This window comes from Apis mellifera, linkage group LG3 (genome assembly GCF_003254395.2).
Source record: "Apis mellifera strain DH4 linkage group LG3, Amel_HAv3.1, whole genome shotgun sequence".
Taxonomy (NCBI): domain Eukaryota; kingdom Metazoa; phylum Arthropoda; class Insecta; order Hymenoptera; family Apidae; genus Apis; species Apis mellifera.
The window spans coordinates 3960861-3988595 of NC_037640.1; the positions used below are offsets into that span (position 1 = coordinate 3960861).

The 27735-nt window shown below is 33.4% G+C and overlaps 3 protein-coding genes and 3 long non-coding RNA genes across 18 annotated transcripts in view; 3 read left to right on the forward strand and 3 right to left on the reverse strand.

Annotated features, from left to right (window-relative positions):
• Window positions 1-87: 87 nt before the first annotated feature.
• Window positions 88-5524, reverse strand: LOC113218662. The gene is given in 5 exon segments (XM_026439747.1): window positions 88-2431; window positions 4412-4554; window positions 4619-4673; window positions 4839-5009; window positions 5223-5524. Coding segments are annotated over 5 exon segments (2592 nt in total). The 5' UTR covers window positions 5301-5524; the 3' UTR covers window positions 88-286.
• Window positions 5525-6683: 1159 nt separating this feature from the next.
• LOC408755 (probable DNA replication complex GINS protein PSF2) lies at window positions 6684-11850 on the forward strand. 4 transcript variants are annotated; one of them, XR_001702512.2, is made up of 7 exons: window positions 6803-7087; window positions 7183-7291; window positions 7348-7509; window positions 7585-7623; window positions 8933-9079; window positions 9620-9658; window positions 9741-10041. XR_001702512.2 is itself a non-coding variant. In XM_016911339.2 (6 exons), exons 1-6 carry the CDS (start codon window positions 6767-6769, stop codon window positions 11747-11749), a joined length of 537 nt encoding a protein of 178 aa, XP_016766828.1. In that variant the 5' UTR covers window positions 6684-6766; the 3' UTR covers window positions 11750-11850. The 4 variants fall into 4 exon arrangements, 3 of the variants coding, with proteins under 3 accessions (XP_016766828.1, XP_016766826.1, XP_016766827.1); XM_016911339.2 differs by lacking the exons at window positions 8933-9079; window positions 9620-9658; window positions 9741-10041 and adding exons at window positions 6684-6773; window positions 11675-11850 and having other exon boundaries at window positions 6943-7087; XM_016911338.2 differs by lacking the exon at window positions 8933-9079 and having other exon boundaries at window positions 6802-7087.
• Window positions 8598-27735, reverse strand: part of LOC408754 (TNF receptor-associated factor 4) — a 30097-nt gene continuing 10959 nt past the window's right edge. For 2 of the 5 annotated variants that reach the window (XM_006559750.3, XM_026439837.1), the window contains 6 exons: window positions 23009-23161; window positions 11582-11686; window positions 10407-10568; window positions 9748-10065; window positions 9386-9646; window positions 8598-9263 (listed from right to left, as the gene is read on the reverse strand). In XM_006559750.3, coding sequence (XP_006559813.1) covers window positions 8910-9263; window positions 9386-9646; window positions 9748-10065; window positions 10407-10568; window positions 11582-11686; window positions 23009-23038 — 1230 coding nt within the window. In that variant the 5' untranslated portion in view covers window positions 23039-23161 and the 3' untranslated portion in view covers window positions 8598-8909. Of the gene's footprint in view, window positions 9264-9385; window positions 9647-9747; window positions 10066-10406; window positions 10569-11581; window positions 11687-11856; window positions 12213-23008; window positions 23195-27735 lie in introns of those variants that run through there. The other 3 variants (XM_392288.7, XM_016911336.2, XM_006559752.3) reach the window with 3 other exon arrangements.
• LOC107964015 lies at window positions 13601-15242 on the forward strand. 2 transcript variants are annotated; one of them, XR_003304446.1, is made up of 5 exons: window positions 13601-13661; window positions 13740-13908; window positions 13980-14612; window positions 14720-15100; window positions 15160-15242. It is a non-coding gene; the product is annotated as an uncharacterized LOC107964015 (long non-coding RNA). The 2 variants fall into 2 exon arrangements; XR_001702513.2 differs by having other exon boundaries at window positions 13654-13908.
• LOC102654815 lies at window positions 16657-20016 on the reverse strand. Of its 3 annotated transcripts, none has more exons than XR_001702517.2 (4): window positions 19762-19846; window positions 19371-19681; window positions 19001-19279; window positions 16657-16782 (listed from the first exon to the last, which is right to left on the reverse strand). It is a non-coding gene; the product is annotated as an uncharacterized LOC102654815 (long non-coding RNA). The 3 variants fall into 3 exon arrangements; XR_001702514.2 differs by lacking the exon at window positions 16657-16782 and adding an exon at window positions 18239-18253; XR_001702515.2 differs by lacking the exon at window positions 16657-16782 and adding an exon at window positions 19956-20016 and having other exon boundaries at window positions 18924-19279.
• Window positions 19731-26226, forward strand: LOC107964204. Of its 3 annotated transcripts, none has more exons than XR_001702519.2 (9): window positions 19731-19871; window positions 20138-20493; window positions 20989-22403; window positions 22564-22781; window positions 23053-23237; window positions 23546-24049; window positions 24259-24739; window positions 24809-25607; window positions 26032-26226. It is a non-coding gene; the product is annotated as an uncharacterized LOC107964204 (long non-coding RNA). The 3 variants fall into 3 exon arrangements; XR_003304444.1 differs by having other exon boundaries at window positions 24809-25269; window positions 26047-26226; XR_003304445.1 differs by having other exon boundaries at window positions 24809-24916; window positions 26047-26226.

The window sequence follows — 27735 nt, forward strand, 5'->3', positions numbered from 1 at the left end:
ACGTTCGATAAATTCGATAAATTTCATAAATTTCCCGTTTTCCTAATTTACATATAATATTATAAGTTCAAAATAACGCTCGCGCCATAAAAAAAAATACATATATATATGTATATATATACATACACATATATATATATATATACATATATACATATATTCCGGCCAAAATCTTGTTGAAAATCAATCTTCCGTCCTCGTTAACTCGGGAATGAAAATACTAAGATAAATGAAATTAAGATAATAATATTAATAATAATAATAATAAAAAAAGATTAAGAGGAGATCACGTCCGCAAGTTTTCGGCGTAACACGAACTCGGCACGTTGAACACGCTCGAGTTGAACAGGCCGATCTTGTTCATCTTCTCTTGATAATTGTGCTCGGACTTGGCCACGATATCCTTCAAAAGATCGACACTCAGGATACCCTTGAAATCGTCGTAAACGCTGATCTTGGAGATGAGGGTGGAATATTTCCTGTAACTGCCCTTGTCGCCCGAATCCTTGGGCGGGCATCCGGGCGCCCTGAACACGGGCGGGCACTTGCACTTGTCCTCCTCCTTCTTCTTCCCGTTGTCGCACTTCTTCTCCCTCTTGCACTCGTCCCTCCTCCGCTCGCACTTCTCCTCCCTCCTCGGCGCCTTGCACTTCTTCTCCCTCTTGTCCCTCTTCTTCTTCTTCTTGCACAACGGGCCGTGGATGTCCTCGTTGTAGAATTGCTCGCAGGGGTCGTCGTCCGGGAACGGCTCCTGGTACACTTTGCACGGTTTCCCGTGTTGCTCGTTCTTCAACGGGGTGCAGGGGTCGTCGTTGGCTGCCCCCCCGCACGTCGATTGACACCTCTTTTGCATAACCTCCTGCTGCTTCTTGCACAGCAACTCCCTCTGCTTCCGCCCCGCGTTCTTCCCCTTCCTCCCGTACTTCTTCCCCGTCCTCATAGTGCTCGAGTATCTCTTGTTGTTGCTGCTGCTGTATATGTAGCTGTAGCTGTTGCTGTTCCCGGGGATCGCGTTGCTCTCGCTGAACAGATCCATCGAGGCGATCAATCTCAGCTCGTTCTCGCTCGACGAGAATACGGACGTGATCCGATCGAACTCGTCCCCCCCGGTCGTCGAGGGAGGTTTGGTCCCGCAGCAGGGGTCGGCGAACAACGAGTCGAGGTTGTAGGAGGTGAGGCTGGCCAGGGATCGCGACTTTTTCCTGTTCACGTTCAAATTCTCGAGGAAAAGGGCGATCTGGGAGGAGATTTTCCTCGGGCTCTGGGACTGCGACTCGAACACGCTGACCGCGTCGTTCTCGGATCCCTCGTAGCTCGACGTCACCCCCCCCTTCTCGTCGATCAGCTTCAAATTGTCGTCCAACTGGTCGACGGTGATCGACTCTTCCGCTTCCTCGGCTCCCTTGGTGCTCTTGTCCCGATTGCTACCGCTCTCCTCCAACTCGGGCGTCACCTCGCTCATCGAGGTGGACGCGTCCAGCCTCTGATTCTGAAGGGAGAACATCTTGTAATATCTCGATTGATGATCCCCCCGCCTCTTCAACAGAGACCTCTCGTTGCTCCCCCCCACGGAAGAGGCGAGGTTGTCCATCTTGAAGCAACCAGCGACCATTTTGTTGTTGTTGTTGTTGTTATTGTTGTTGTTGTTGTTGTTGTTACTGTTGCCGCTGGCGGCGACGCTACCCGCGTTGTTGCAATATTCGTCCGAGGCGAGCTCGTTATCGCGAACGTCGAAGAACCTCGTGAAGAAGTTGGTGAGAGGTTTCCTCCTCTGCCTCACCAAACCGTACAGCATCTTGGGCTTCTTGTCGGACAACGCAGCGGGTATCGTCCAATTCTTCGACCTCGTCTGCCTTCCCAACTGCGACTGTTGTCTCTCGCACGTTGCCAGGCTCGTGATCGTCTTCTGCAACATGTTCAGCTCGTTCTGACACTTTCTCGCCTGGCTCCCCCTCCTCTTCTCCCCCGTCTTCTGCCCGGCGGCGCCCACACCACCCCCCCGGCTCTCCCCGTCCTTGCACACCAATTTCTTCTTCATCAATTGCTCGGACGTGACCACGTTCAATTGTTTCGCCTCCTTCTTCTTCGCGTGCCCCTTCCTCTCCGCTTTCTCGATTAACGCCGCGGGATTGTTTCTCGCCGCCACTTTCCCTTTCGAGGCCGGCCGGGGCTCGAAATACGGGATCAACTCGGGTATGGACGTTTCCAACACGAAGTCGTTTGCGACACCGTTCGACAAAGTGACGTTCGAGTACCATCGTCGAGTCGGCGCGCCGACGTGGCTCTCGTTGAAGCGATTCTTGCCGACCGCGAAATCGGGGATCTGGTTATAAATCTCGGAAAAGATCCGGCCACCGTGCGGGAACGTAGCAGGGCCCATCTCGGCGAGAATTCGAGGACCTTGCAGCTCTCTAGCATACGCGTAGTTCCCCTGAGAACAGAGAGACGGAGAGACGAAGGTCGTTCATATTTTCTTTTTCCTTTTTTTTTTTTTTGTTTTTTTGTTTTTTTTGTTTTTGAAAAAAAAGCTCTTTAACTCTGGCCGTTTGGCCGGCGGCCTCGAGACGGCAAAATAAAATCGATTTCCTCGAGATAGAGGAGGGGATAGAAGATGGGAATCGTGATTAACCCTTTCGCCGTGAAAAGTGAAAATTTCGTTTCTTAAAGATTAGTCTTTTTTTTTTCTTTAATTCGCTGCTACGCGTGAATAATTTTAATAATGTTTTCAATTTCGATTCAGGTTCATTTTGACTAGAATAAGACAAGAGGCAAATGGCTATTGAACTATTGGACCAGGATTGAATAGAAGTAAGTTAATTCGTTTCTATTATAATCTTTTTCAATTTAAAGAAAATATATATATATATATATATATGATATTCGGTTGTTACAGGTGTTCTTATTTCCTTGGTTCGAAGGATAAAATTTTTGAAAAATAATTGGACGAATTTTTATATATATATACTTTATACACGAGAATTAATCGATCGTTTTCAACAACAAGGGATTTATCATTGTACGTGTAATATGATATTTGAGAAACGAGAAATATATACAGCCGATTTAGTAGACGAGTTTTAGCAGCGAAAGGGTTAATGAAAGGAGGACTCGTCGCTGGTATAACCAAATGGAAGAGGAGAAAAAAAAAAGAAAAAGAAAAAAAAAACAGTTGGGACGTTTATTTGGCAGGTTTAACGCGTTCAAAGCCCGTCCATCGTCTCTCGTCATGCATTTTCTAGGGGACAGGAGGGTATATATTGCAAAAAAAGAGGCGCGCGACGTGTATCACGTACGTGATCCGAATGCCGCGTAGGATTCGAATAACGATTTGAGGCGAAAGCAATCCCTTCCGTTGCTTTCTCTTCGCGAATTACACCTGCTCCTAAGCTAACAACAATGTCCGTTGTTCCCCCGACAAAGGAACGAACTCTTTGATCCGCGCTACTGTTTATTATTATTTACCTTGTCTTTTCATCTTTGGGATAAAGAAAGAATAAATAAAAAAAGAAGAAGAAGAAAAAGAAGATAAAGAAGAGGAAGAAAAAGAAGGAAATTATCTCCTCTCGTCGAGAGAGAGAGAGAGAGAGAGAGAAAGGTTGCTTTTTTCTCTCTTTTTAAATTTTCCAATCTTCCACCGATCGTTATTCGACGTGCAAAGAGTGATTGTTGTTTTCCCGGTATACAATGAACCGGAAGTCGCAGCGAAATTATAACCTTTGCGCAGCCTCGTCAGCTTCTCATCCCTATCCTCCTCCTCCTCATCCTATGATCATCGACGCGGTAACAAGTCGACGAGACGCGCCAGTCGAGAGTTTATATGTATAGACGGGTCATCGATACGTATCTTTAATCGATACGCGCGAAAAAAAATCTCGATCTCGTTTTCGCATCCGAATATTTGGAAATATACACTTGAATTCGGATTGTAATTCATTATACATATATGTGGTTAACCCGTTCTCGAACTGACAAATTGCTTTTTTCTTTCCTCTTTTTTAGGTTAGGTTATGCTCGGTGAAAAATTTTAATTCCATTTCGACGAAATTAATTAACGCAAGGTTGTTGTGACGATTTAATGAATCTATCGACAATTATAATTTATGATTCAAGATTGTAGATATTTCTTTTTTCACTTTTTCACGATCGAAGTTTAAATTATACATCGTCGAGAATTTATTAATTTTTGAAATTTTCGTTTCATTATTATTATTATTATAACACCGAATTATTCAAGAGATTGGATTATTATTTTTATCAAAAGATCTGGGAAAAAGAAATTCTATTTCAATAAAAAAAGAAAAAAAGACAGTGGACGTCAGAGAACGTGTTAACGTGGTAATATTCCATTCTTTGTCCGAATGAAATACATGTCGATAAAAGATTGTGGGAATGCACGTTAAAACGCTCTTACCTGCGGTTGCTCTGGCGTTTTCGAATATTGATTGGTGGCGCATTCTTCCGCGGTCGGCAATCGGTGAATGTTAACGAAATCCTCGGTCAGATTCTTCGTACAATACGAAATATATTTTCAATAATATGCCCGTGTATGTGTATCTTATCAAACTATCTATCAATTAATAGAGATTTTTTTCAATTACCTCGTTCACGTTCGACAGACGATAATCACCTTTGTTTGTCCTTGATTTCTCCAGCATCGTTAACATCCGCGAATTCTGTTCCGAAATTCGAATTAAAAGATTTCGTTAAAGTTTTGTATAAGTGAATAGAAAGGATTACATATATATATATATATACACATATATATACATATATATACATATATATATATGTATGCGTATATATATATATATTCCTCTCAGTGAATAGAGGAATCTTACCGCGGTATTTGTGATTTTAGAGTCACAAAGTTTATTAATCTCGATCGGAGTTGAAAATCTCTTATTCAACGCGGCCACGTCATACAGTGCAAGGACATCCAGCTTAGAACTTTGTTTCAGCATTTGCGACAAAGATCTGCCTATCTCCCCTGCCCCTCCGATCAATGCCAGCTGCATTCGTGATAAAAAAAAAAAAAAATATGGATAAAGAAAGGCTAGATATATATATATATATATAGATTTTGTAAATTTTAATGAGAAAGATTTCGCGGTTTATTTTCGAAGAAAGATCGCGTGCAATTCGAAAAGGGGAAGGATGATAACGGAGGGGGGATTCGTATATTCCTTGAGAAATTTCACGTTTTCACGAAATAAATGTTATACCTTGATGTTCTCTTCACCAGCGGGATATTTTCGCTGACCGATGGTTTTCACGATGGATTTGGCGGCCCGGGAAAACATTGTTATTCCTATTGGTGTATTACTGGAAATTTTTGTAACGCCTACATTGGGCGCCCGGTATGTCCAAATTATGGCGACTAACGAATCTCGTTACCAGGTGCAATGTTGCAATTGTTTCGCAAACACGTTTCCCAGTTTGCCATGACATCGGAAGAAACAAAATAATAACACCGAAGGGACGATTGATTTCCGATTAATGCGAATTAATTTGTGTATGAAATAAAATTTACGGTTGATGAAAAAAATTTTCATATTTTTATGCGTGTATATGGTCGAGCCACTTTCTAAAGAAAGGGAGAGGAAATGAATTCAAATTGTTCGCGCCCTTTCAAGAATCGTCGTAGATACTGCCATCTAACGAAAGTACGGTGAAACATAGAAGCGTAAAACAATCGGTATGGTTACAAGGAATTGGTTTTGAACGCGGATACAGACTATCAGCGCCATCTCTTGAGTGGCAAAAAACAATTTTTTCGAAGTTGTGATAATATAGAGTAGGAATTGACTTGTAGCGCCATCTCTCGAGTGGCAAAAAACAATTTTTTAGAAGTTGTGATGATGTAGGGTAGGAATTGACTTGTAGCGCCATCTCTCGAATGACAAACACACTTTTACGAAATGGTATGGTAAGGTAGGAGGAACTGACTTCCAACGCCATCTTTTGGATGTTAAAAATGTTTTAAAAAACACTCGAGAGATGGCATCGCAAGTCAATTTTGACTCTATCTCTATCCTTTTTTCATTATCTACTCTCTTTATTTAAATTGTGTTTCATTTGCGGCACTCTAGAGATGGCGCTGATTCCCACATTTTTATCCTATCTCTGTCCTTGTCTCGTTATTCGGTCTCCTTGTCTAACTTCTGCAAAATTATACGTTCAAGAAATAAATGCTCATCTATTTTTTATATTTTCTTTCCATCAGATATTTATACATTTATATATATGTATATGTTATTAATAGTATATATGTATATATTATTTTATATATATACTTGTATATACTATTTTTTTGTATATATTAAATTTTTTTATGCGTAGAAAAATCTTTAATATATGTATAATTATACATATATTATAGAGCATATTTTGTACATATTTATATGTATAAAATCTTTGCAAATATTTGAAAAATTAAAATCAACCTATCTGTTACATGTAAAAAAAAAAATTTTTCTTAGAATATTGATTTTTACAACATATCATCGAAGTATTTTATGCCCTGTACATCTATGATAATTACTTGTATCTTACCTTTGAAATTATTATAGGTAACAACAGATGGCGTTCCTAGTATCATTTCCCTGTACATCTATAATAATAATTATTGTAGCTAACAACAGATGGCGTTCCTAGTATCATTTCCCTGTACATCTATAATAATAATTATTGTAGCTAACAACAGATGGCGTTCCTAGTATCATTTCCCTCCAAAAGTTAGTACAACAAGTAAAATTCTTACAGTCGCATGCGTCGTAAGTTATGAGAATATATTAAAATTATCGTAGTAAATATTATTTATTATAAAAAATAAATATTAAATAATGGATCCAAGTGAAGTAGAATTTCTTGGTGAAAAAGAATTAGTCACTGTTGTACCCAATTTTAGTTTTGATACAATTCATTTGATTTCTGGCTCGGTAGGTCCTTTTCGAGCTGGTTTACCTGTCAAAATTCCAATTTGGTTGGCTGTGAATTTAAAACAACAGCAAAAGTGTCGAATTATTAATCAAGACTGGATGGATGCCGAAAGTTTAAATGAAGCGAAGGAAGAAGAAAAATTATCAAAGTAAGTAAATAATTTCCCTTTTTCTTTTCTTTCTTCTTTTTTCTTTCAGTAAAATACCCCTTAAAATAAAAAATTTATACTTATTCAATATTTAGATTATTTACAAAAATGCCTAGTAATCATTATGTGGATGAAACGCAACTCTTATTAAGTGCTGCAAGTGATGATATACACGAAGCAGATAAAATAAGGACAGCAGTGAAAGTAAGAGAAATCATAATTATTTATATTTTTTTAATATTAATATTGATAATTTTTAGGATTTGTGGGACATAAGAATGTCAAAGCTTCGTACGTCTATAGATGCATTCCTCAAAAGTGATGGAATGCATGCAAAATTAGATCATTTAACTGCTATGGAAATCAATAGTGTGCGTCCATTACTTCCGCATGCTCTTGATCAAATGATGAGAATTCAAACTGTAAGTATCTTTCACAAGAAGATAATTTTATTACAAGATTTACTTTGTTATTCATCGAATAAATTATTTTCTCAGATCACAAAATCAACACAACTTCAGCAACATTTAAACAAGGTATAATAAACATTGAATATTTTCTTTTTTACATATTGTAATATTACGCTATTGTAATATTATTTTTTAGAACGTAAATTATATTTTATATGTATGTATATATACATATATATACATATAAATATATATATATTTATACATATACATATATACATATATATTTATAATGTATTTATAATATATTTTCATTGATCTCATTTATATGGAAAAAAAAAAGGAAGTGGACAATAAAACAATTCATTTATATGTAATATATGAATGTAATAGTTTTATTATTTCTTATTTCTATTTAGATCATTACATACAGTCACTAGCATCTCAATCACAATTTCTCATTATCACTAATGTGTGTAAATTCGTATTTACATCGGTAAATTTGTCGCTTCGATTAATTATTTTATTATTTTATCGTATTTATTCGGCGCTATGATTATTATTTTTTTTTTCTTCACAATATTTACATCCCTTAAACTTATAATACACAGTCCTTTAATAATCTTTGATTTGAATTCTTAAAGTAGAGTTTTCGTTTTAGCAAACTTAACATTGATCAGTTATGCTAATCAACTGGAAAAAATTAATTTGCTTTAATATCAGTCAAAACATCAATCTAATGTTAAGTTTGTAAATCGAAATATTCAATAAAGAACGTGGAAACTTATCATGAAATGAAAGATGAAAATAATTGGGAATTATAACAAAGTAAAAATTCAATGTTATAATTAAAAGTTGAAATTTTAAAATTTGATATAAAATGTTCAATCAATAATTAATTAATCAATAGTTACATCTAAATAATTATAAGATCGCTTATTTATGATACATTTCTTATTCAAAAATATTCTCTTATTCAAATTTCTTAAAAAATTACATTATAAATATTCATAAAGAAATAAAGATAATTGAAATTCAAAATTTCCCAATTCGTATCCTCCAAGTATTTCATTTCATTAGTTACTATTGTTTCCTAAATGTTTCATGTATATTCTGTATAGTTTCACTATATATAGTATACTATCAGTGCAATGACGTAAGTACCACGTGCTTTGTATATGTAAAGTACTTCTGCCTATCACATCAAGTATACAATTAATAAATATCAAGTACCATTAATCGTTTACTGGACTGACAATACATGTAAAAATAAAAAATGCGTATAAACCACATTGAAAAACACACATGTGCACGCGTGTGTAACGTAACAGTACTAAGTGGAACGATAGCGATTGAGATAGTATGATACAACGTATTAAAGAAATACGATTCTTGTGAAAAAATTAATTCTTTCAAACGGCTACTATTTTACTAGGATCGACCTTTACTCGGATGAACATGGTGTTATCTTTGACAAAATGTCGTTTCTTTACCATTTCATGAGAAACAAATCGAGGAAAACCAAAACCAAGGGAATCGGGTTCACGACTGGGCCTTTGAAAGTTCTTCCATGTTGGATCTGGTATAAAACTTTCTACAATATTGCACGCTTTTTCTGCGACTACTGTTTGATCGAATATGGTGAAAGACACGCTATGGGAGAATGGCCATCGCAACAGAGCGTCATACTCTCCGGGAAGAATCTTTATGTATATTGAAATATGACTTCCTTCGCCGGTTCCGTTTCCGTTTAAGAAAACTGACGCCTAAAATATTAAACATTTGTACAATTAATACAATTATAAATAATTGTTTTTAATTGAATAATATTAATTGTAATAATATTTAACTAAAGGAAAATGATTTGAGAATGTTAAATATTATTTACCTGTAGCTTGTAACCATATTGACTAGTGTAAAAGGGAGGACTGACGAGTTCCATTCCTTCCTTAGCTTTCGCTTCGGACATTTTAGCACTGTAATCCGTGATTTTCCATATAAGCGTGCCTGTATAGTTTAACGATAGTTTACTAATAGCAGATTTCAGACTGGTTATTTGGTGCTGCTGTTTCGTTACCACACTGCACATCAAGCTTAAATGCATCTTTGCTGATTCTTCCAGATGTTTGTCCAACGAGAATCTGTTTCCCTGTAACAATGGGTAATGTTATTTTACACTAATCTGAACAAAAAACGGAAATACAAAGAAAAAATATTTATATAATTTAAATTATTAAACAAAGGATATACCTTAAAACGGCAACCAGCATCTTTGAAAGTACAAGATAAGAGATGTGTAGTGCAATGATCTTTCAAATGGACTTCAAGATCTTCTCTTGGTAAAACAGCAGTTTCACAACGATGTGGACAAGCGACTGGAAAACGACCACACTTAGCGTGATGAGCACCAAGAGTGTCAAAAACGAACTCTTTGTTACAATAACGACATGCCACCAGTCTTTTCGCACATTCGCCCAACTTATGCTGACTGAGATGCCTTCGTTGTACCTTCATACCGCATTTATTCTCGCAGTAGAGCGGCTCGTAACCACACGTTCCTGTGTGTTTCTGTATAAGAAGAAATAGAACTATCAGTTATATCGTCAATCTTATTAAATTTCATCACGATACCAAGTTATCGTATAAAAAATAAAAAAAAAAATAATATTGACATATCTCCAAATTAAATCAAATTGAACTTTCAATTATAACCTATAAAAATATTCGATGGAAAAGCAATAGTGTCTATCCATTCTATTGAAACGAAAGAAAGAAAAAAGGAAAAAGAATTTGAAAAATTTTATTTGAACTCATATGCTTTCGCTTCCAACCATCCGTTCCCACTGCAATACAGTTAATATTGTCTGGCACTCGATCGCGATTCTTTTAATTAATGCAGCGGCGGTTACCTCGAGCGTGTGACCGGTGAATTCTTTGGCACAGAAGTCGCAGCGTGCTCGCCGCTGGGCACAAGTGTATTTCAAATGGTCCTCCATCAGTACACGCGGAATCATCGCGCCACATTTATTGCTGCATGGGACTGCGTCGTGTTTGCAGGTATTCAGGTGAGCCTAAACAGGATATAATGCGATTTTTACATTAGGCACAACTAATGCAACGTAGTAGTGCATTTCTTTTACTTCGATCGGATCTTCGGATCTATTTACACTCGTGTTGCGACAATCAGAAGAAAACTTGGATGAACGAATCGTATACCGAAGATTGAAGGAATAGCAACAATGGAAGGAATAGAAACAAACAATATTTACAAAATTAAAAAAAGATAATCGAGTTGAAAGATAAAACAGTGAATATATAAGAAGTTTTATCACTATTTAAATCTTAATTTTTTTTAACATTATCGAATTAGTTTTTCTAGAAAGAAAAGAAAGAAATTAGGTTAGGTTAAGTTTAAAATAAAATGTTTCGATTTATTAATATAGATAAAAGTGTGAAAAGGATGGTAAGGATTTAATTGCTCAAAATCAATTTTTAAATGTTATTTTACAATAGCTTCTTACAGGATTCTTTTAACAATAGAATTTTCTCATTATTGTTTATACCAAGAAGTACAAAGCCATTTATAGCGACTATTTTCCACTTATAGAGTATTTTTAACTCGCAATTTATCGAGAGGTCATGCAGAGTTTGATAATGATAATAGAAGAAGAGATGATAATTGTTCTTATAAATGACCGGAAGGCCGACACGAGTTATCCTTAAAACGCGTGGGAGTCGTAACAGTGCCGAGACCACAGTTCAACGACCTATCAATGCAAGGTCGCTTAAAGATCAGAAATGTATAATTAAAACAATCTTGGAACCATATTTGTATAGTTGGGAAATTTTTAATACTTTTTACAAAGAACAATAGTCTTAATTCTCACGTCAAATATACTAATACTCATAAATTTCATATTTTAATTATTATAATCGATTATTAATCGATATGATTATTAAAATTGAAAATGCATATTTATATCTGCCACAAAATATTTTGATAATAATTATCTTTTAAAGGATTCTGATCAATTTTCCTTTCTTTTAAACTTCCCAACTTTTTGAAAAAAAAAATACAAATTACCTTTAATTTCCGAAGTTCGTCCGACCATTTGCACCCGTCCTTATGATGTATACAGTACACAATGGATCCCATTATTGCCTTTTCTGCTTCCAGATCCTGGAAATTCTGCAACATACAAAGAGAACAACGATCTTACCCATTGTTTCCTCCAATTTCCAATGCAAATAACCATCTTTCCGCTCAAAAAATTACAGTCTATCAAATCGTTTTGACTCGACGAAGCGAAAGTAGATCAATTAACGAAACACAATTGCGAAACCATGACAATTTCGTACTTGTTCCCTCAACAGAGGAACGATGGATCGTGGAATAATCATCCTCAATCATTTTTGAATCTGAACGAATGGATCGTCGAACTGTTCTTGTGTTCATCCAACGCAGAAATACGTGGGTAGCGATTAATTGAGTAACAGGTAGTTGTTACCAGGCACTCCTGTCTACGAGCGTGCACCTCTCGTGCCCAATAAACAAGTCGTTTGATATTCCATCCGCTGGTGAAATATGGTAATCAATTTTCAAAGAAGTGTCTCTAAAACGGCGATTTTTGATCCTACATTTCATTTTGTTAGGAATTCTTCAGATATGCGGTTTCGTATGAAGTCTTTTCCTGGCTGTTTTACAATCGAGAGATAATAATGATAAATAAAGATCGAGATAATGGATCTTTTTTTTGTCGTAAGTGTTTAAAAGTTTTTAAGAAATCTAGTTGAAGATACAATTTATTATTTAAGATATTAGATATTTTATATTTATTTTAAAATATATTTAAAAAGTAGGATAGTAGATTTATTGGAAATAGAAATAAATTGTATCTACATAAATCAAATCAATTCCTTAAACTCTTCAATAATAATAATAATAATTAATTTTTTTTTCTCATATTCTATTTACAACTTTTATATTCAATAATAAAATTTATCAGATTTTTGAAATATAAGATAATTTAAAATGTAAGCAAAATAGTATCAATAATAGTCAACAAATAATTCTTTTTTTTTCTTATTCATTTCCAGAATTGATTCCAGAATAAAACTCATAAAATGTTTCATCATAACTCGAAGACTACGATATACGTAACACATTTTCAAACAAAGAATTAGCACTACAATCTCTATTTGTAAAAATCTATTTGTTCTTGATAACGCTAGTTAAAATTGTCAAGTTACAGAGCACAGGAAAATTTTTTTAAACAATGTGACGATAAAACTGACATTGAGTACTTACAAACAACAGTGCAATATTGAACTTAGAAATAAAAATTCTGTCATTACAAGTACTCATAAATCAGATAATATCCAGTCGTTGATTGATAAAGTATACTAGGTCTAGTTCGTATAAACAACTTTCTCCGGAAACATGTTACATACATGAAAATACATTAAAAATTTGAAATGACTATGGGGAACAATGAAATCGGTTATTTAATCCTTAATTATTAAGTGGCTGCTGGTAATTTCGCATCAATGATTCTTATGATGTTGCTTAAATTAAATGATAGACTATATCGATAAACCGAAGTTTTCATTGTTTGTATGCTAAATGAGAATCCCATTAGTGCCATAGTGAACGATCAATAACTACCAACTTATGTCTTTAAATTTCTTTTGAATTTAGTTTGGATTCAATTAAATTAGTTATTAATTAATAATTCAAATGCTACGTAAATTTTTCTTACGTCGACAAATGTAATTTTCTACTTAAGATTATTATTTATTTTCTAGTTGTCAATATCGTACGATGATGTCATAATATTGCAGAGATATTATGAGCATTAAGATATTGCTAAAAACTTCTGCTAACTTAAATTTTTTACGTTTTTACAAGATTTTTACAAATCTAATTTAGATTTAGTGAAAATTTTTTTTCAAAGCAATAACTATTCAATTTCAGAATAAAATTAGAATTAGTGTTGAATAAGAAATATTATAATATTAAAAATTGAAATATGCAGATTGAAGGATAACATTATATTTTTATATAAATGATAAGTATATAAAATATAGGAGAAGAGAATAAGAATATTTTTCCTTTCTAAATTATATTTAGAATTATATTTAGAAGTACAAGATATGATAAAATGGTATTGAATTTTAACGTTACATTTTTTTTAATACTGTAACGAATTTAAATTAATTCCTAACTAAATCAAAATTTAAAGTAGATTAAAATAGACTATAAGAACACTTTAGAGGCTCATGCAGAGCATGTTCGAAGTGGACAAGCGATAAAATGGCTGAAAATACACGGGAAAACAAACGATGGACGGTGTAACAACTGTCCAATAAATCTAAATCCGTCCGTGGAAGACTTTCCCCATTACAAAGGAGGTATGGGTACAGCATATGGGAAGCGGCATACAAATCTTTTTAGAATTTTTATGCCATGTTTCTGGTTCCAGGAAGAACCATCGACCATGGCAGTCGACGAAGAAGTCGTGACGGTTTTCGGAAATAGCGAGGTTCAATAATAACCCTGATGCAGGAGGTGAACCCGTACTGAGAACCATGCAGGAGGCGAGAGAACTGGAATTAAATTTAACGCGTTACGTCGTGCATGGAAATAATTATTGGCTCTATTATTAATACGTGATACGATTTTTAATATATCATTGTTCAAAGTATCCAATTCTTTTGCAAATTATTAGACAACGATACAATCAAAAACTAGTGCTATTTTTGAATGAATCAACATAGAATTTCATTCATTTGGATGCCAATACTTAAATGATACTTCTTAAGTATTTTTGATCTCTTCAAAATTACTTTCTATATCTTAATACTAATGATTCTATAATAAATTTTCAGAATTCCTCAACTTGCTTGTGAAACGATCATACAATAATTTTCCAAAAAAAAAGAAACTATTACAAGGAACTTTTAATAATCATTTTCACTGGAAAAAATTTTTGTTCCCAAGAGACATAATGGGCGTAATAAAAAGGGTATAAAATCTCTCAAAAACTGTTCATTGCTGAGGCTTTAGACTCATAGGAAAGTTCATCGTGCAAGAATTTATCAAGATTATACCACAAGTATCAGAAATTAAATAAATCACAATACTCGATCAAGGATTTCCTCAGATTCAATCCTTTCAATCATTAATAATTTGATGCTCATTAATATAGCTTTCATCTTTCAGATATCCCGCGCCGATACATTGGGCTTCGAATCAGACATTTTCACGCAGGTACACCCAGTATAGATGTCTGTAGGTGCCTGCAAGTTGAAACCTGCACGACCGGCAAGGTCGAGGAACCTAACGCAACCAGCCACCGCCGGCGCGATATAAACACCGCCGGGAATGGAAGAGACAGACCTACCTCTTCAGTTTCGAGATTGCGAAAAAAAAAAAGGAAGAACACAAAGAAATAAGAACCGACCACGCCATAATACCGGGAAAAATACACTTGCACTGGTCGTGATCGAGACTTCATTTCACTTTACGGTCTTCTACTTTATAGCCTTTGTTCATTTGTCTACGACTTTTCGTCCTAAAATGGAAAATCTTTCTCTGTATATGGTATGTTGAAATTCGAGTTTCGGTTATTTATAGCTAAAAAGTTGTTTTTTTTTTTTCAGAGATATGATTGGATAATCACGCACTTTTATATATATATATATATATATATGATTTGTGAACTGAAAAATAGAATAGACATGCATTAAAATTTTGGAATATACAATAATTAAATTTATAAAAAAAAATTATGTTAATTGCATGTAAAATAATGAAATTTTGTAATTGTAATGATGTAATTATATAAATTGGAACGTTGAATCCAAAATTTATTTCTTTTTCTGTGATAAAAAAGAATAAAAAAGAATAAAAAAGAAGAAAATAAGTATGAAAAGTATTACATATTTAAAATATATACAATTTCTTTTGAAATAAATATTTTACGTCGGAAAGATTATTCTTTGTGATGAATACATGGCAACTGATAAGTGTATCCTTCTGCGGCGATGATGGATTATGTTTAATTAGAAAGATAATGACGTGACTTCGTAGAATTGGTGAAGCGTGTACCATTAGAGGTAGAGTTTGGAACAATCGAAAGGAAGCCAGGCGACGAATTAATTAAAACAAAGAGCGGCCAATTAAGCCAACGGCGGGCAACGATCTCGCGTTGCGCAAGTTCCGTAATACCGTCAAAACGAGACGGTGCTTTCTCTTGGGAAACTAAGCGGCAACAGAAAATTGTATTACCGAAAGTATAATGTTACATAAGTTGGAAAGTTTGATAATAAAATGATGCGTCTTCGCAAATATCAAAGATCGATGTATCAAAGATTGGAATTTCGTGTTTTAATCGTATGAATTCGACGTATTTAAATTCAACAATAAATTGAATTCAAATTTAAATATTTGCATTGAAACAAACGCCGCTTCATTCGACAACTTAATAAGTTAAAACGATCGAAGCTCTGTCAAATAAACAAACTATGCTATTAACTTCGTAAATTCAAATGTGTATATAAATATAGTAAATTCTTAGTTTTAAAACAATCAAAAGTCTCATTCATAAAAGATTCAAATATTCCTGGCATATACAACGAATATTTCCAATTCTAAATTCCTCGAAAAACAGGAATATAAATATCGATTATTCAATCTTAAAAAACTTCCAATCATTTTAAATCTCAAGATACGATATTTAATAATCTGTAATAATTGGATTTCTAATTCCTCTAACTGCAAGTGATAATATAAATTAATAAATAAATCCAATAATCTCAATTCACCGATAGATACTTTTATCAAGAAATTATATCTTTAAAAGAAGTTTTTCTAAAAATATAGCATAATAAAATAACACGATATAAAATAAAATATCTACTGTCATTATTTATCATTAATTTATTAATGTTAACTACTTGTCAAATCGAACGATTAAATGTTTAAAAGAGGTTCCTCTGATTGAATAGCGATGAATCCAAATGAATTCATGCATCTGATTCCACGAAACATTATAATGCTTGAACAAGCAAATTAGAATACCGACACGAAGCATCGCGAGGCTGACATCACGGGTAGTTTCTCTCCATAGCGTTCTTACAGCGGTTACAAGTCGTTGTGACGTCACAGCGAAATAACGGACACAATCTTCGCGTACGTTCCACTTATTCTCGAGGACGATGATCATCTCTGCGTTATGCGGTCCCGCAGGAATTTTCTAACTCGGTCTGCCGTGTGAAAATTCTCTAGAAACGAGGAAAATCGTTAAATAGCCATTTTAACACAGGGAAACAGGTAATAGAATTTATTCAAGAATTCGATGTGTATGCTTCAATTTTTTTAATAATTCTTTTTCATGCATTCAAGATCTTCAGAATTTTACGCGAAGTTGCCTTCATTTTGAAATAGATAGATAAAAAAACTAATAAGATTCTGTAAAGAAACGAAGAAAGAATGGTAATTATTGTATCGTCAGTGGATATTTTTTAAAATGCAAATAATTTTTAAAAATACATTTATAAAATTCGATTCTTCCAGAACTGATACATCAGGCAAGGAACGCACAGTATTTTAATGAAACGGAAAGCAGTCTGACGAGAGTGTCCGGTATTCGAAAAATCTTCCACTGATATTAGCGATGCACGAACATGATGGTTACGCATTCGAATCCAACGGGTGAATCTCATTTTTTTTTTTTTTTCGTCAACTCGAAACCATGCGACCTTGACAACCCGATGACTATAAGATTAACATATCATATCTCTCGAATCGCTTGTTTTAATCTGTTTCAAACTCGGTAAAATTCCTCAACAAACCCAGTTCACAGAATTCGTAATTTCGATCGTTTCTTTTTTATAATCCATTGATATCATTATTTAAATTTTCATTAAATTTTTCGAGAAAAACGTTAAGAAAAACATAATGAATCATTGAGAAGATTCATTATTACAATCTTTCAATTTTTATATCATTTCGTGTTTATTTAAAAACGTAGCTTTCATTTATTCCAAATATATCATGTCTGATGATTAATACACATAATATTTTATTATGAATGATCGAATTACGTATCAACGAATTAAAAATCGATTTTTCGACTGTTGTATGCAGTTTGTATCAAACCATTATTTTACACGAGTGAAATGCACGTTAATTTCAATAATTACGGGTTGTACGCTTGATTTCGAGTTTCCCGTCGTTAGAATCGCTATTTGCGGATCGATCATTCTAGCCGGAGGAAGACAAGATGATCGCGTGCGAAAGAAAAACTTCCGGTCGGTTACAGAGATCTCATGATTTATCCGGGCTCGCCTGTACACTTCAAATCCTATAAATTAGAGATCGTGGGATGGCATTCAACGATTTCCTAGTGGTAATCTTGGTGATCCATGAATTTCACACATAGATTTTGCATGGATTAATCACACAATGGATTGTTAATTAAGATCAGGTTCACCGGTTTTTTTCACTAAAGCGAGAAAAGTCGATGGAAAGAGAAAACTTTCATTTCTCTATCGTTGAAGATTTTTCTTGACATTGGAAAAAATAGAACATTCCTTTCTTTGTTCTCATGGAACGAACACCAAAGAGTCGTAACATAAAATTTAAGGGGTTCCAAAAGAAGTTCACGACCCATGAACGAGCATAATTTTAGAATTTCAACAAGGTCATTTTAATTTCAAACAGTTTTGATAGTTGTATCTCGTTTAAAACATTCTAAAAAATAAAAAAATAAATTTTTATTCGAAGATACGATCAAAATATGTACTTATATACTTATATTCAAACGAACAATTACATTTAAAAACAATGTAATTAAGAATTAAGTAAAATGTGTGATTGTTTCTGGAATTTTTTTCAAAATTAATGATTAATGATTTTTTCAAATCACACTCAAAATAATATACATTTATAAATGACCGATTTAGATATATTTTTGTGTACAAATTCCATTCGGATGTTATATTTAAGAAGACGACTGGAGCGATAGATTTCCAAGTAAAAGCTTACCGATAGCCTTTTATCTTTCGAGCATGTTTTTCTGGTATCTTATCTAGTCATAGGAATCTACAAACTTTTAAATTTCGACCAAAATGCGGTTCATTCTCTGTGATGTCATATCAGGATTCATGATCATTGTATTTTTACCCATAATCTTAACAAAAATAAATATAAATAAATGTATTCGTAATATTGCAATCAGAAGATACCAGAGACAGTCCAATCATTACGTAAATAAGCACACATAATAGTTGCTATATTAATATTAATCACTGACAATCATAATTTATTATCAGTATTTAAAGAAATTAGAAATTCTTGAACTATGAATAAATATTACGTGTTTAAGAGATATAAATTGTTTAAATACTCTTAATACTCGTAATTTCTATTATTGATTGTTTTATATATCTATTTTCTTAAATCATACAGTATCAGAAAAAGATAGAAATTGTTCATTACAATGGAATGCGTAGAGGGAACAATACTGGAAGAAACAGGCATCATGGCAACTTCCGGTCGCAAAGAAGGCGGTGGCTTCTATGAGAAGGGAGACGGGGATTGCTTTTAAATTAACACGAAGTAATTACAGCGACTTGTAAGTATTTGGCGTTATCTTATATTGCTAAATAAAAGTCAAGAATCACTCTTCATATGTAACTTAATAAAAACTAATTGGAGATAACTCTCACAGACAATTAATTTAGCTATATTTTTAGGAATTATCCAGAGCCAATTGTCCTGTAAAAAGTAATAAAGAAATCAATATGATTGGATTGTAAAATAATTTGCAATTAAATAATTGAGAAAATAGAATGATGACAGTCCTCACTTTTTAAAGATTTTTTAAAACAAGAGCTCATAATTATTTCTGACAGTTATTAAAATGCAAACATGAAAGGAAACAGAGAGTTTCTTGTAATGCGTTTATATATATATATATCATTCTTCATTAAACTGTGATAATATCACTGTTCATTAAACTGTTTTAATGATCCCGTAGGTCAGCAAGAACCATAGTGAAGCAAGATAACTAAAATGATGTGATACAACGATTTCTACATAAGCATATTATTTCCTGAAGATTATGTATTTGTGATATTTCCTCTGACAATTTCCTGTATTGTCATCAGTTTCTAACTCCTGAAATTTCGTGATTGATTGGTTAAATTCATTGGAATTCAAATTAGATCTAAAAATAATTCGATTTTATTACTACATACAATAATATGACTGCAAACATGTTAAAATATATCTGAATGCCTCCTGAGACTTTACATCATTGTTAACCTCTCAATCTATTCTTCGCTGTCAATCGAATGATATACATTTCGTAAGTTAATTACATAATCTTATTTCTTTTAATATTATTTATTTCTTTATCTCATGATGACAGTAAACATGTTTTGCGACCTACGTGTCAATTTAATATTTTTTTCTTCGAAAATTAAAATATTCATTTTATCGATTTCTTGAACATTTCGCAATTTTTTCGATTATCCTGTTTAAAATTAAAAAAGATAGTAAATCTAAATATTGTATACTAACAATAATAATTCACAAGAAAATTATCGAATCTAATTATTTAAATTTTTGCAGAATCGAATTGCATCGATACATAGAACGTACGAAACGCGCGAGAACGGAAAGCAAATCCGATGCTACGAAGGTGCACGAAAGAGGCCGAGCGGGTTCGGAAGCAGCCGAGGCCATCTGTTACGCTCGGTTCCCACGCTTCCGCCGTCGCCTTTCCCCGCCTTTGGACCAGTCTTCATCGGTCCTTTTCTTGCCTCCACCTTCATCGACACTGGCAGCTCTTGCTGTCGCTTTATTTTATATAGCCCGAGAACGCTTGAACGTCTTTAACCGCGACTTTGCGTTTTCTGTTACGAGGCTAAACTTTTGTCCATTATCGCGAAATTTCTGCATATTCACAGTTTCAATTTAGTTTTGTGGTAAGTAAAAGTTACAGTTGATATATTTTATCGAAATCGAACGATTTTTTAAATTTTTATCGATCGTAAGTTGTTGATATCATAACAAAAACAAAAATATTATCTTATTTTTTTCCATTTGTTTCGAATAAATTGAATTTCTTTAATATTCTTAATAAAAGATTAAATATGTTTATATATTTAAGGTTTCTTTAAATATGCATATTTATGTGAAAACAGTTATATAAATTCTGCAAATAAGTTTGTTTTCTCTGATTTATTCATCAAGTTGTCTATGATACTTGAAACTAGTCCATGTAATATGCATATACCTGTTTAGTAAAATCCAGAAACAGATCGTTTTTCTAGTAAAGATGTTTTTAAGTTAAAATACGATTTTTAACCTAATTTTGCCATAACAGTTCATAAACTATTTATATATAAATACAATATTAGATTAGATTATAATTATGCTAATTATTATTTTAAATACGATTATTAATTTGATGTGATTAGACACATCAATAACACGAATTAGTGTGTGAAAAAAAGAAACTTTTAACGTAAGGCACGTGCCGTCAAGCGGCTACAGTCGTGCCATTGTCATCTTCTGAGGCTGTGTTTACACAAACGAATATCCCCTATCACCCCTTGCGGAAACTTGGCACTCCCAATCATTGTGTACAATCGTTCACAAATGTGTTCGTATAAAGAGAATCATAAACGACGTGCACGTGTGTTGGCAACGCGTTGCTGAGGGGGCTAGAACGATTAAACCGACCGCAAAAAAGATGAACTCGATTCCTTAAATACATGGTCAATATGGCAAGGGGATGACAGTGACAATGTCAAGTGACTTCCAGCGATCCCTTGTTTACCCATGAATAAATTTCATTTATTTTGTTATACAAACACATAAAGAATAAAGGATCAAAAATATAATAAATCAAACATTTGAAGCGATCTAAATATATATATATAATGTGACAATTTTTAATAATTTTAAAACAATTCCTTGAACAATTTAAAAAATATAAGGAATAATTTCAAGAGGAACGATTATATTTTAAATTCGATATTGATAAATTCACATCGTAGTTGGTAATCGAATAATTATCGAATAATCATCCAATCGATAATAAATCGATAATAAAGAGACAATCGATCCTGAACGAAGTCAGATTCAAAAAAATCAGATTGCAAACAATTTAACGATATATTTCTAACTATCGAGATAAATCGATTCAATCGACATGATAGAAAGATGGCGTTAGAAGAGGTTATGTAGTTTCGTCTACGATTCTGTTGAAACATTGTTGTTTCATGATTTTTTTATCCATGGAATTGTTTTAACGAAAGATTATTCGATTAGTGGTGTTATACAATTAAAATTTTTTGCAATTTATAGATAATATAGCCATATTAATTTACAAAAAAAAAAAAGAATATTAAGAGAAAATATTAAATATTAGTAAAGAAGCATGTATTCAAAAAATAATTATTACACTACATTACACTATATTATTAAAGCTGCCATAAGGATAATTTAGTTTTGCATTTAGAATTGCTTGACTGCACTCAAAGAATGAATACGAAAATTCTCCCTTTTCAACTTATACAATGTTTTGTTTCTGACAAAAGTGCTCACAAATCGATACCAAATGGTTACAAAGGTATGTATTTGCTTTAATAAAAGAACTAATGTATAATATATTAATAAGGGCGCGTATAGGTAGAAAACTGAATCTATGCCAATAACGATATAGAATCATGAATGGTGCTGTTGTAAATGATATCGAAACGCAACCCTCTGTTTCCGTTTTGTCCAATAATAGATTTCCCCCATTCTGCGGTTTCCCTTTATTCGCATGAAGATTAAATTACATGGCTGTTCGACATGGTTATGAAATTGAATATAACGAATAATGAACGTAAGTAAAATTTGTTATTTTCTAAAAATTAAAAAATATATGTTTTTATAGTAACTTTAAATAAATATGATTGGGAGATAAATCTCAATTAGAAGTAATATAAATTAATGTCACATTTATTTAGTAATACTTTTTTTTAATGAACTATCAATATGTGAAGTATCAATGTGAAAGTAAACAAACGCACAGGCCACTACAAGTGCAAATGCAAGAACTGAAATGCAGCATATAACTGACGATTAAACCATGGTTGCTTGAAGCGTATAGCAACAGACCGTTATCTGAAACACGTATGACGATAAACTTGAAACGCTGCTCCAGTATATTCGAGGAATGACCTACGTGGAAGTTGGCATGCCTAACTGAGATCATTTATAAGTTAAACAATATATAAAATTAAATTTTTATATTTCTTTAAACGAGGTTATTCACTTTGCAGAAACTAAAACACATTTATGTTTACATATACAAAGAATTACACAATCTACCATTATTTTTCTCTCTTATGAAATCAATCATCATTAATATAATATAGATTAAATTTCCAAAAAGCATTACCATTAACCACGATAAATATGTTAGAATAAAAAAAGTGAGATTCTAACCTCATCGGTAATAATCGGCGCCTTGTCCATGTTGTCGTTGATAGGGCTGGGTGGCGATGTGGGACTAGCACTGGGGCTCACATGAAACCCTTTCGACTCCTTGGCAGGCCTCTGGGGGGACACCCTCGCAGGGAAGCTCAAGGTTTTCGTCCACTGCGACAGACCACGCACCATCTTTTTCTTCTTTTCCAAAATTTCACCGATATAATATACAGTAATACTACTATCTGTACGTATATATCTAATTCAGTAAGTTCAATGCGCGTTCCGGCACTCGCGATTGTTTAAAAAATTGGCAAAACACAAGAAATAACGAGGAAATTCGATGTCGGCATTTGTTCAGACGCAAATCTTCTGTAGCCTGATCTTCACAAACTATGAATTCACTTTGAAGCGTTAACCAACCGCTTATAAATATTAATAAGCAGTTCGAGAGATCGGCTGGCGTGTATCCGTGTCGTGACACGCATGGAAACGGTCTGCTAGCACGCGCGCTAGCAACGCACGCCACGAAGTTTACTGACAGACTGTTCGCAGTCCGGTCGTTCGGTCCTCTCTGTGGAACGGTCGCGTCAGCCCGCTGGACCAAGCGCGCTGATTGGTAGATACGATAGAAAGCGAGAAGCAACGCGTACGAAACAAGGACGAGCATAGTGGAAAATGGCTAATGGGGTGGTTCGTATTATAAGAGGAAGCGAGACTGTATAAAATGATATCGTAAGACGAACGCAACCACGATATAATTTTCAAGAGATATAAACTTTTTTTCGTCAAACTAATATGTTACCTTCTTGTTTTTTCTTTATTTCAGTGAACGAAGAAAAAGAGAAGAACGAGAGAAGTTTAATGGTGTTGATGAGACAAGGACAGTGACCAGGGAAAGACGGTGAATGAAGGAACGTGTGAAAGAGATTATCGGATATGTGGCACAAGTACAATCGCCGCTGACTTCATGGATCGCGGTTTAGAAATCGTTTAAGGTTTATCTAGGATTCGCATCGATTCAATATACGTAATAAACGATATGATAACAATTTTAAGGTATGATTAAAAATAATAGAATTCAATATTTTCTATTCTAATTTTTTTTTTTCTAATTTTTTCTCAAACTTATTCCATTTTAATGAGATTAATAATTATATAAATCAAATAAACAAAGAGTAATAGAAAAAAAGTAATTTTAAAAAACGTATCAACAAAATTTATTATTTTTAAGATTAACTAATGTTTGACTAAATATTTTTTAATAGAGGTTAAGAGGAATATCGAGGCCAAATCATTTCAAAGATCCAAGTAAATGTGTTTGAAGAAAAATTATCTATGTTCCCTTTACAATAGATACTTCAAAAACTAATCAAGACTATTGATGTGTTGATTGGAACCAGGTAGTCGAAGTGGCCGCTATCAAAGCGGTACTCTTACTGACGCCCTTTCCAAGACAAAGAATTTGTCCGATAGCGACTCGTGATCGGTAAAGACATACTCGTGTTGCCAACTGCAGGTCCGTCACGGTGGAGGGGAGGAAAACGACATTGTAAGGCCCAACTGGCAAGGTATGTTCCTTACATTCAACCGCGTTCAGCTGTATGTACGCGGACAGGATCTAGCCAGCTGCGGCCTTCTTCGACCTTCCCCCCACCAGACCGGAATCGAGCCTTCTGGCCAGCTATACAAACCGGTACCCCAGCGTTCTAACAAGGAACATCCGCGAAGACTCCGCCTTCGATCTTGGTGAGACATTATTTTGCCAGGACAATCGAAAACAGAGCACATTTATATATTATCTCTTTATATTTATAGATGGTGATAGTTAAATGAAAGACAATTATGCCATATGGAATGCAGTGGAGAAATAGCAGAATAAGTGGAACAGAAAAATAAACGATTTAAAAAGAGGAAGACAGAACAGTTAGTTGATTTATTCTGAATCATCCACAGATAAAAAAATCTTTAACAATTGAAATATATCGTCCTCAAATTTCTTCCCTCTGAATTTCTTCTTTTTTCATGAAAAGATTTCAGATATTTAATTTAAGGAATTGTACAATTTAATGCTTTAATCAATTCCTTTATCACCATAACTTGTCTAAGCGACACAATTTCGACCAGTGGCTTTACCCTTTGAGTTCATATCCATTATGGGCATTCAAAAGATTCGTAGAACTATTTGAATTTTTAATTCAGCCCGCATAGTTGAAGAATTCACATCTGTTCCCTATTTTCCTTGACCAGAAAATTCCAATTGACCATCAGATAAATGGGTACGTCATTTTTCTCTGTCTGATATATTCTGAACCTTTTTAGGGGACCAATTCACAATTCAAATTCGAAGCACGCTCCGTTCAAATAACTTTCTAAATCGATATTAATTGGTTTAACATATGTTCTTGCGAATAATCCAATTTCTTGACAATCCCTAATTTGATGCAATCACGATGTCGAAGACAATGAAATCTATTTCAAAAATCGAAACGGATCGAGAGAAACGTTATTACTATGAGCTATGTCAGGGATAGTTGAAGTCGATTGTAAGGATTCCTATTTAAAGCCTTCGACAAGCTCATATAAATAGCATTGTTCACCTTGGATGGATAACGAAGTATTATCGTGAACGTTGTTCATTCATTGTTTTATTTTTACATATGTATGAACAATGTATATGTATCTATAAGAATGATAAAGAAAATTATTTTGATATTTGATATTATGTAAAAATAATTCAAAATGAATTACTAAATTATTAAGATAAATTCCATAATTGTTAATAAAATTATATAAATTTTAAATAACAATAATATTATAATTCAAAATAGGGTTGTTTTTCTTTTTTAAGTGAGAAGCTTTAATATTGTATTAAAAAGTTCAAGAAATTTATCAATTTAACTAGACAAGATATGATTGCATTATCATTAATTTTCTTGGCAAAAAATTCAAATCAGTTTCCTATGGAATTTATTTTTTATTAATTGTAATATTCTACTAGCAAAGTACATTTGCATTTATTGTTTCATTTTTATTTGTAGCTCTTGTTTTCACAGGAAAAAAGAAACGTTGAGAAAAGAAGAATGATAGTGATGGTTTGAATACAAGGATTCTTTTATTTAAAATTCGCAACAGGTGCGCTATGTCAGGTTGTATTAATTCCCTAAGGACATACTATAATTTCACAGACATGATATTCACGATCACGCACCTTTTCGTCCCTTCTTATATATAGGGCAGGTGTCTCTCCCCTCTTTTTTCTCTCTTCAGATCAAAATCATTCTTTCTTAAGAGTAAATTTACATTAATTTCGATGCCTGTCGTCGACATCACTTTTTACAGATTTCAATTTGAGTTTCTGAAATATTTTATTTTATTTATTTATATTTTAGAAAAAATACGATATAGATATAATATATTAAAGTGTGTACACTACATGAGGATAATTGAAAAGAACTTCCATAAGTGTACATGAATTACAAATTGCAAAATTAAATATTTCATACATCAAAAAAGATATCCCGAATCAAAAGAAAATTTTCATTTGAAAAATTATCTTCTATTTGGATCTAATATGAAAAAATATGGTGCAGAACGTTGCATTTTCCAACAATATCAATTCAGGCCACTTTTACGATGAAATATCGAACACTAATGTAATTGGTGCGTAACGTTTCTCGTGTCAAGGGATCCGATATCCTTAATAACCAGTTTCTCCGATTTCCAGACCAGATGCTGACTTATCAGAACCGCCAGCACACAGAATATCTCAATGCAACCGGAACTCAGAAAAACCGTCCTCTCATCGGCATCTTTTTATCATCCCGATCTATTCTAAACCAACTCGATTACATGTCGATAAACGGAAATGGAGCGATTCGAACGAGAATTTAATGATTCACCATCGTTTTTGTAAGTAAAAAAACAAAGTAGAAAGTTGTCAAACATGTTACAAGTTATCAAACTACAATCCATATTGTAAGTTCGAAATCATAGTAGATCTTTTTATAGTCAACAGGTTTGAAACTGACAGTTTCATGATTTTTCCATGGATTCCATGGTGCACGTTTTTTGTAATCACGAGGGAAATCACGATTACGTAGGTTCACTGGTAGCAACACGTTTCCTTGACGTTTAGTCCAGTTTTGCATCCGGCACAGGTACATACTGGGGAAAGGTCGAGCTACCGACCTGAATATGTTGATGGTTACGCAATAATTCGTGCACTGAATATGTTTTTTATGCTTTAAAACTGATCAACTTGGAATCAAGAATAATATTGGATGGAGATAATTATATAGAAAGGAATAAATTTCAAAATGTTTTATTTTAAGAAAAAAAATATGATTCTGATTTATGAGTTATAAGAGAACGAATGTCTCTTCAAGGAGGAAAATAAATTTTTTTTGTATTGCAATCGATTGATATTCAATGATGAAGTAATTTTTAAAGCGAATAAAATTATTTCACAAGTATTGGATATTATATATTTGTTAAAAAATTTAGATATAAATATTCAATCGAAAATCAATCTTGCTTTGGAATTCCTCATAGATAACATATATTGCAAAAAATCTTAAAAAAATATGAAACATATTCCATTTTCTACATAAACTTTAAATAAAAAATTCCTTGATACAAACATACAGAAAGATGAAGTGCAATATCTCTTCAGAAAAATAATTTTTAATGCACGTTTCAGAAATAAAAATAAATTTTCTTCACATCACAATATAACATGAAAT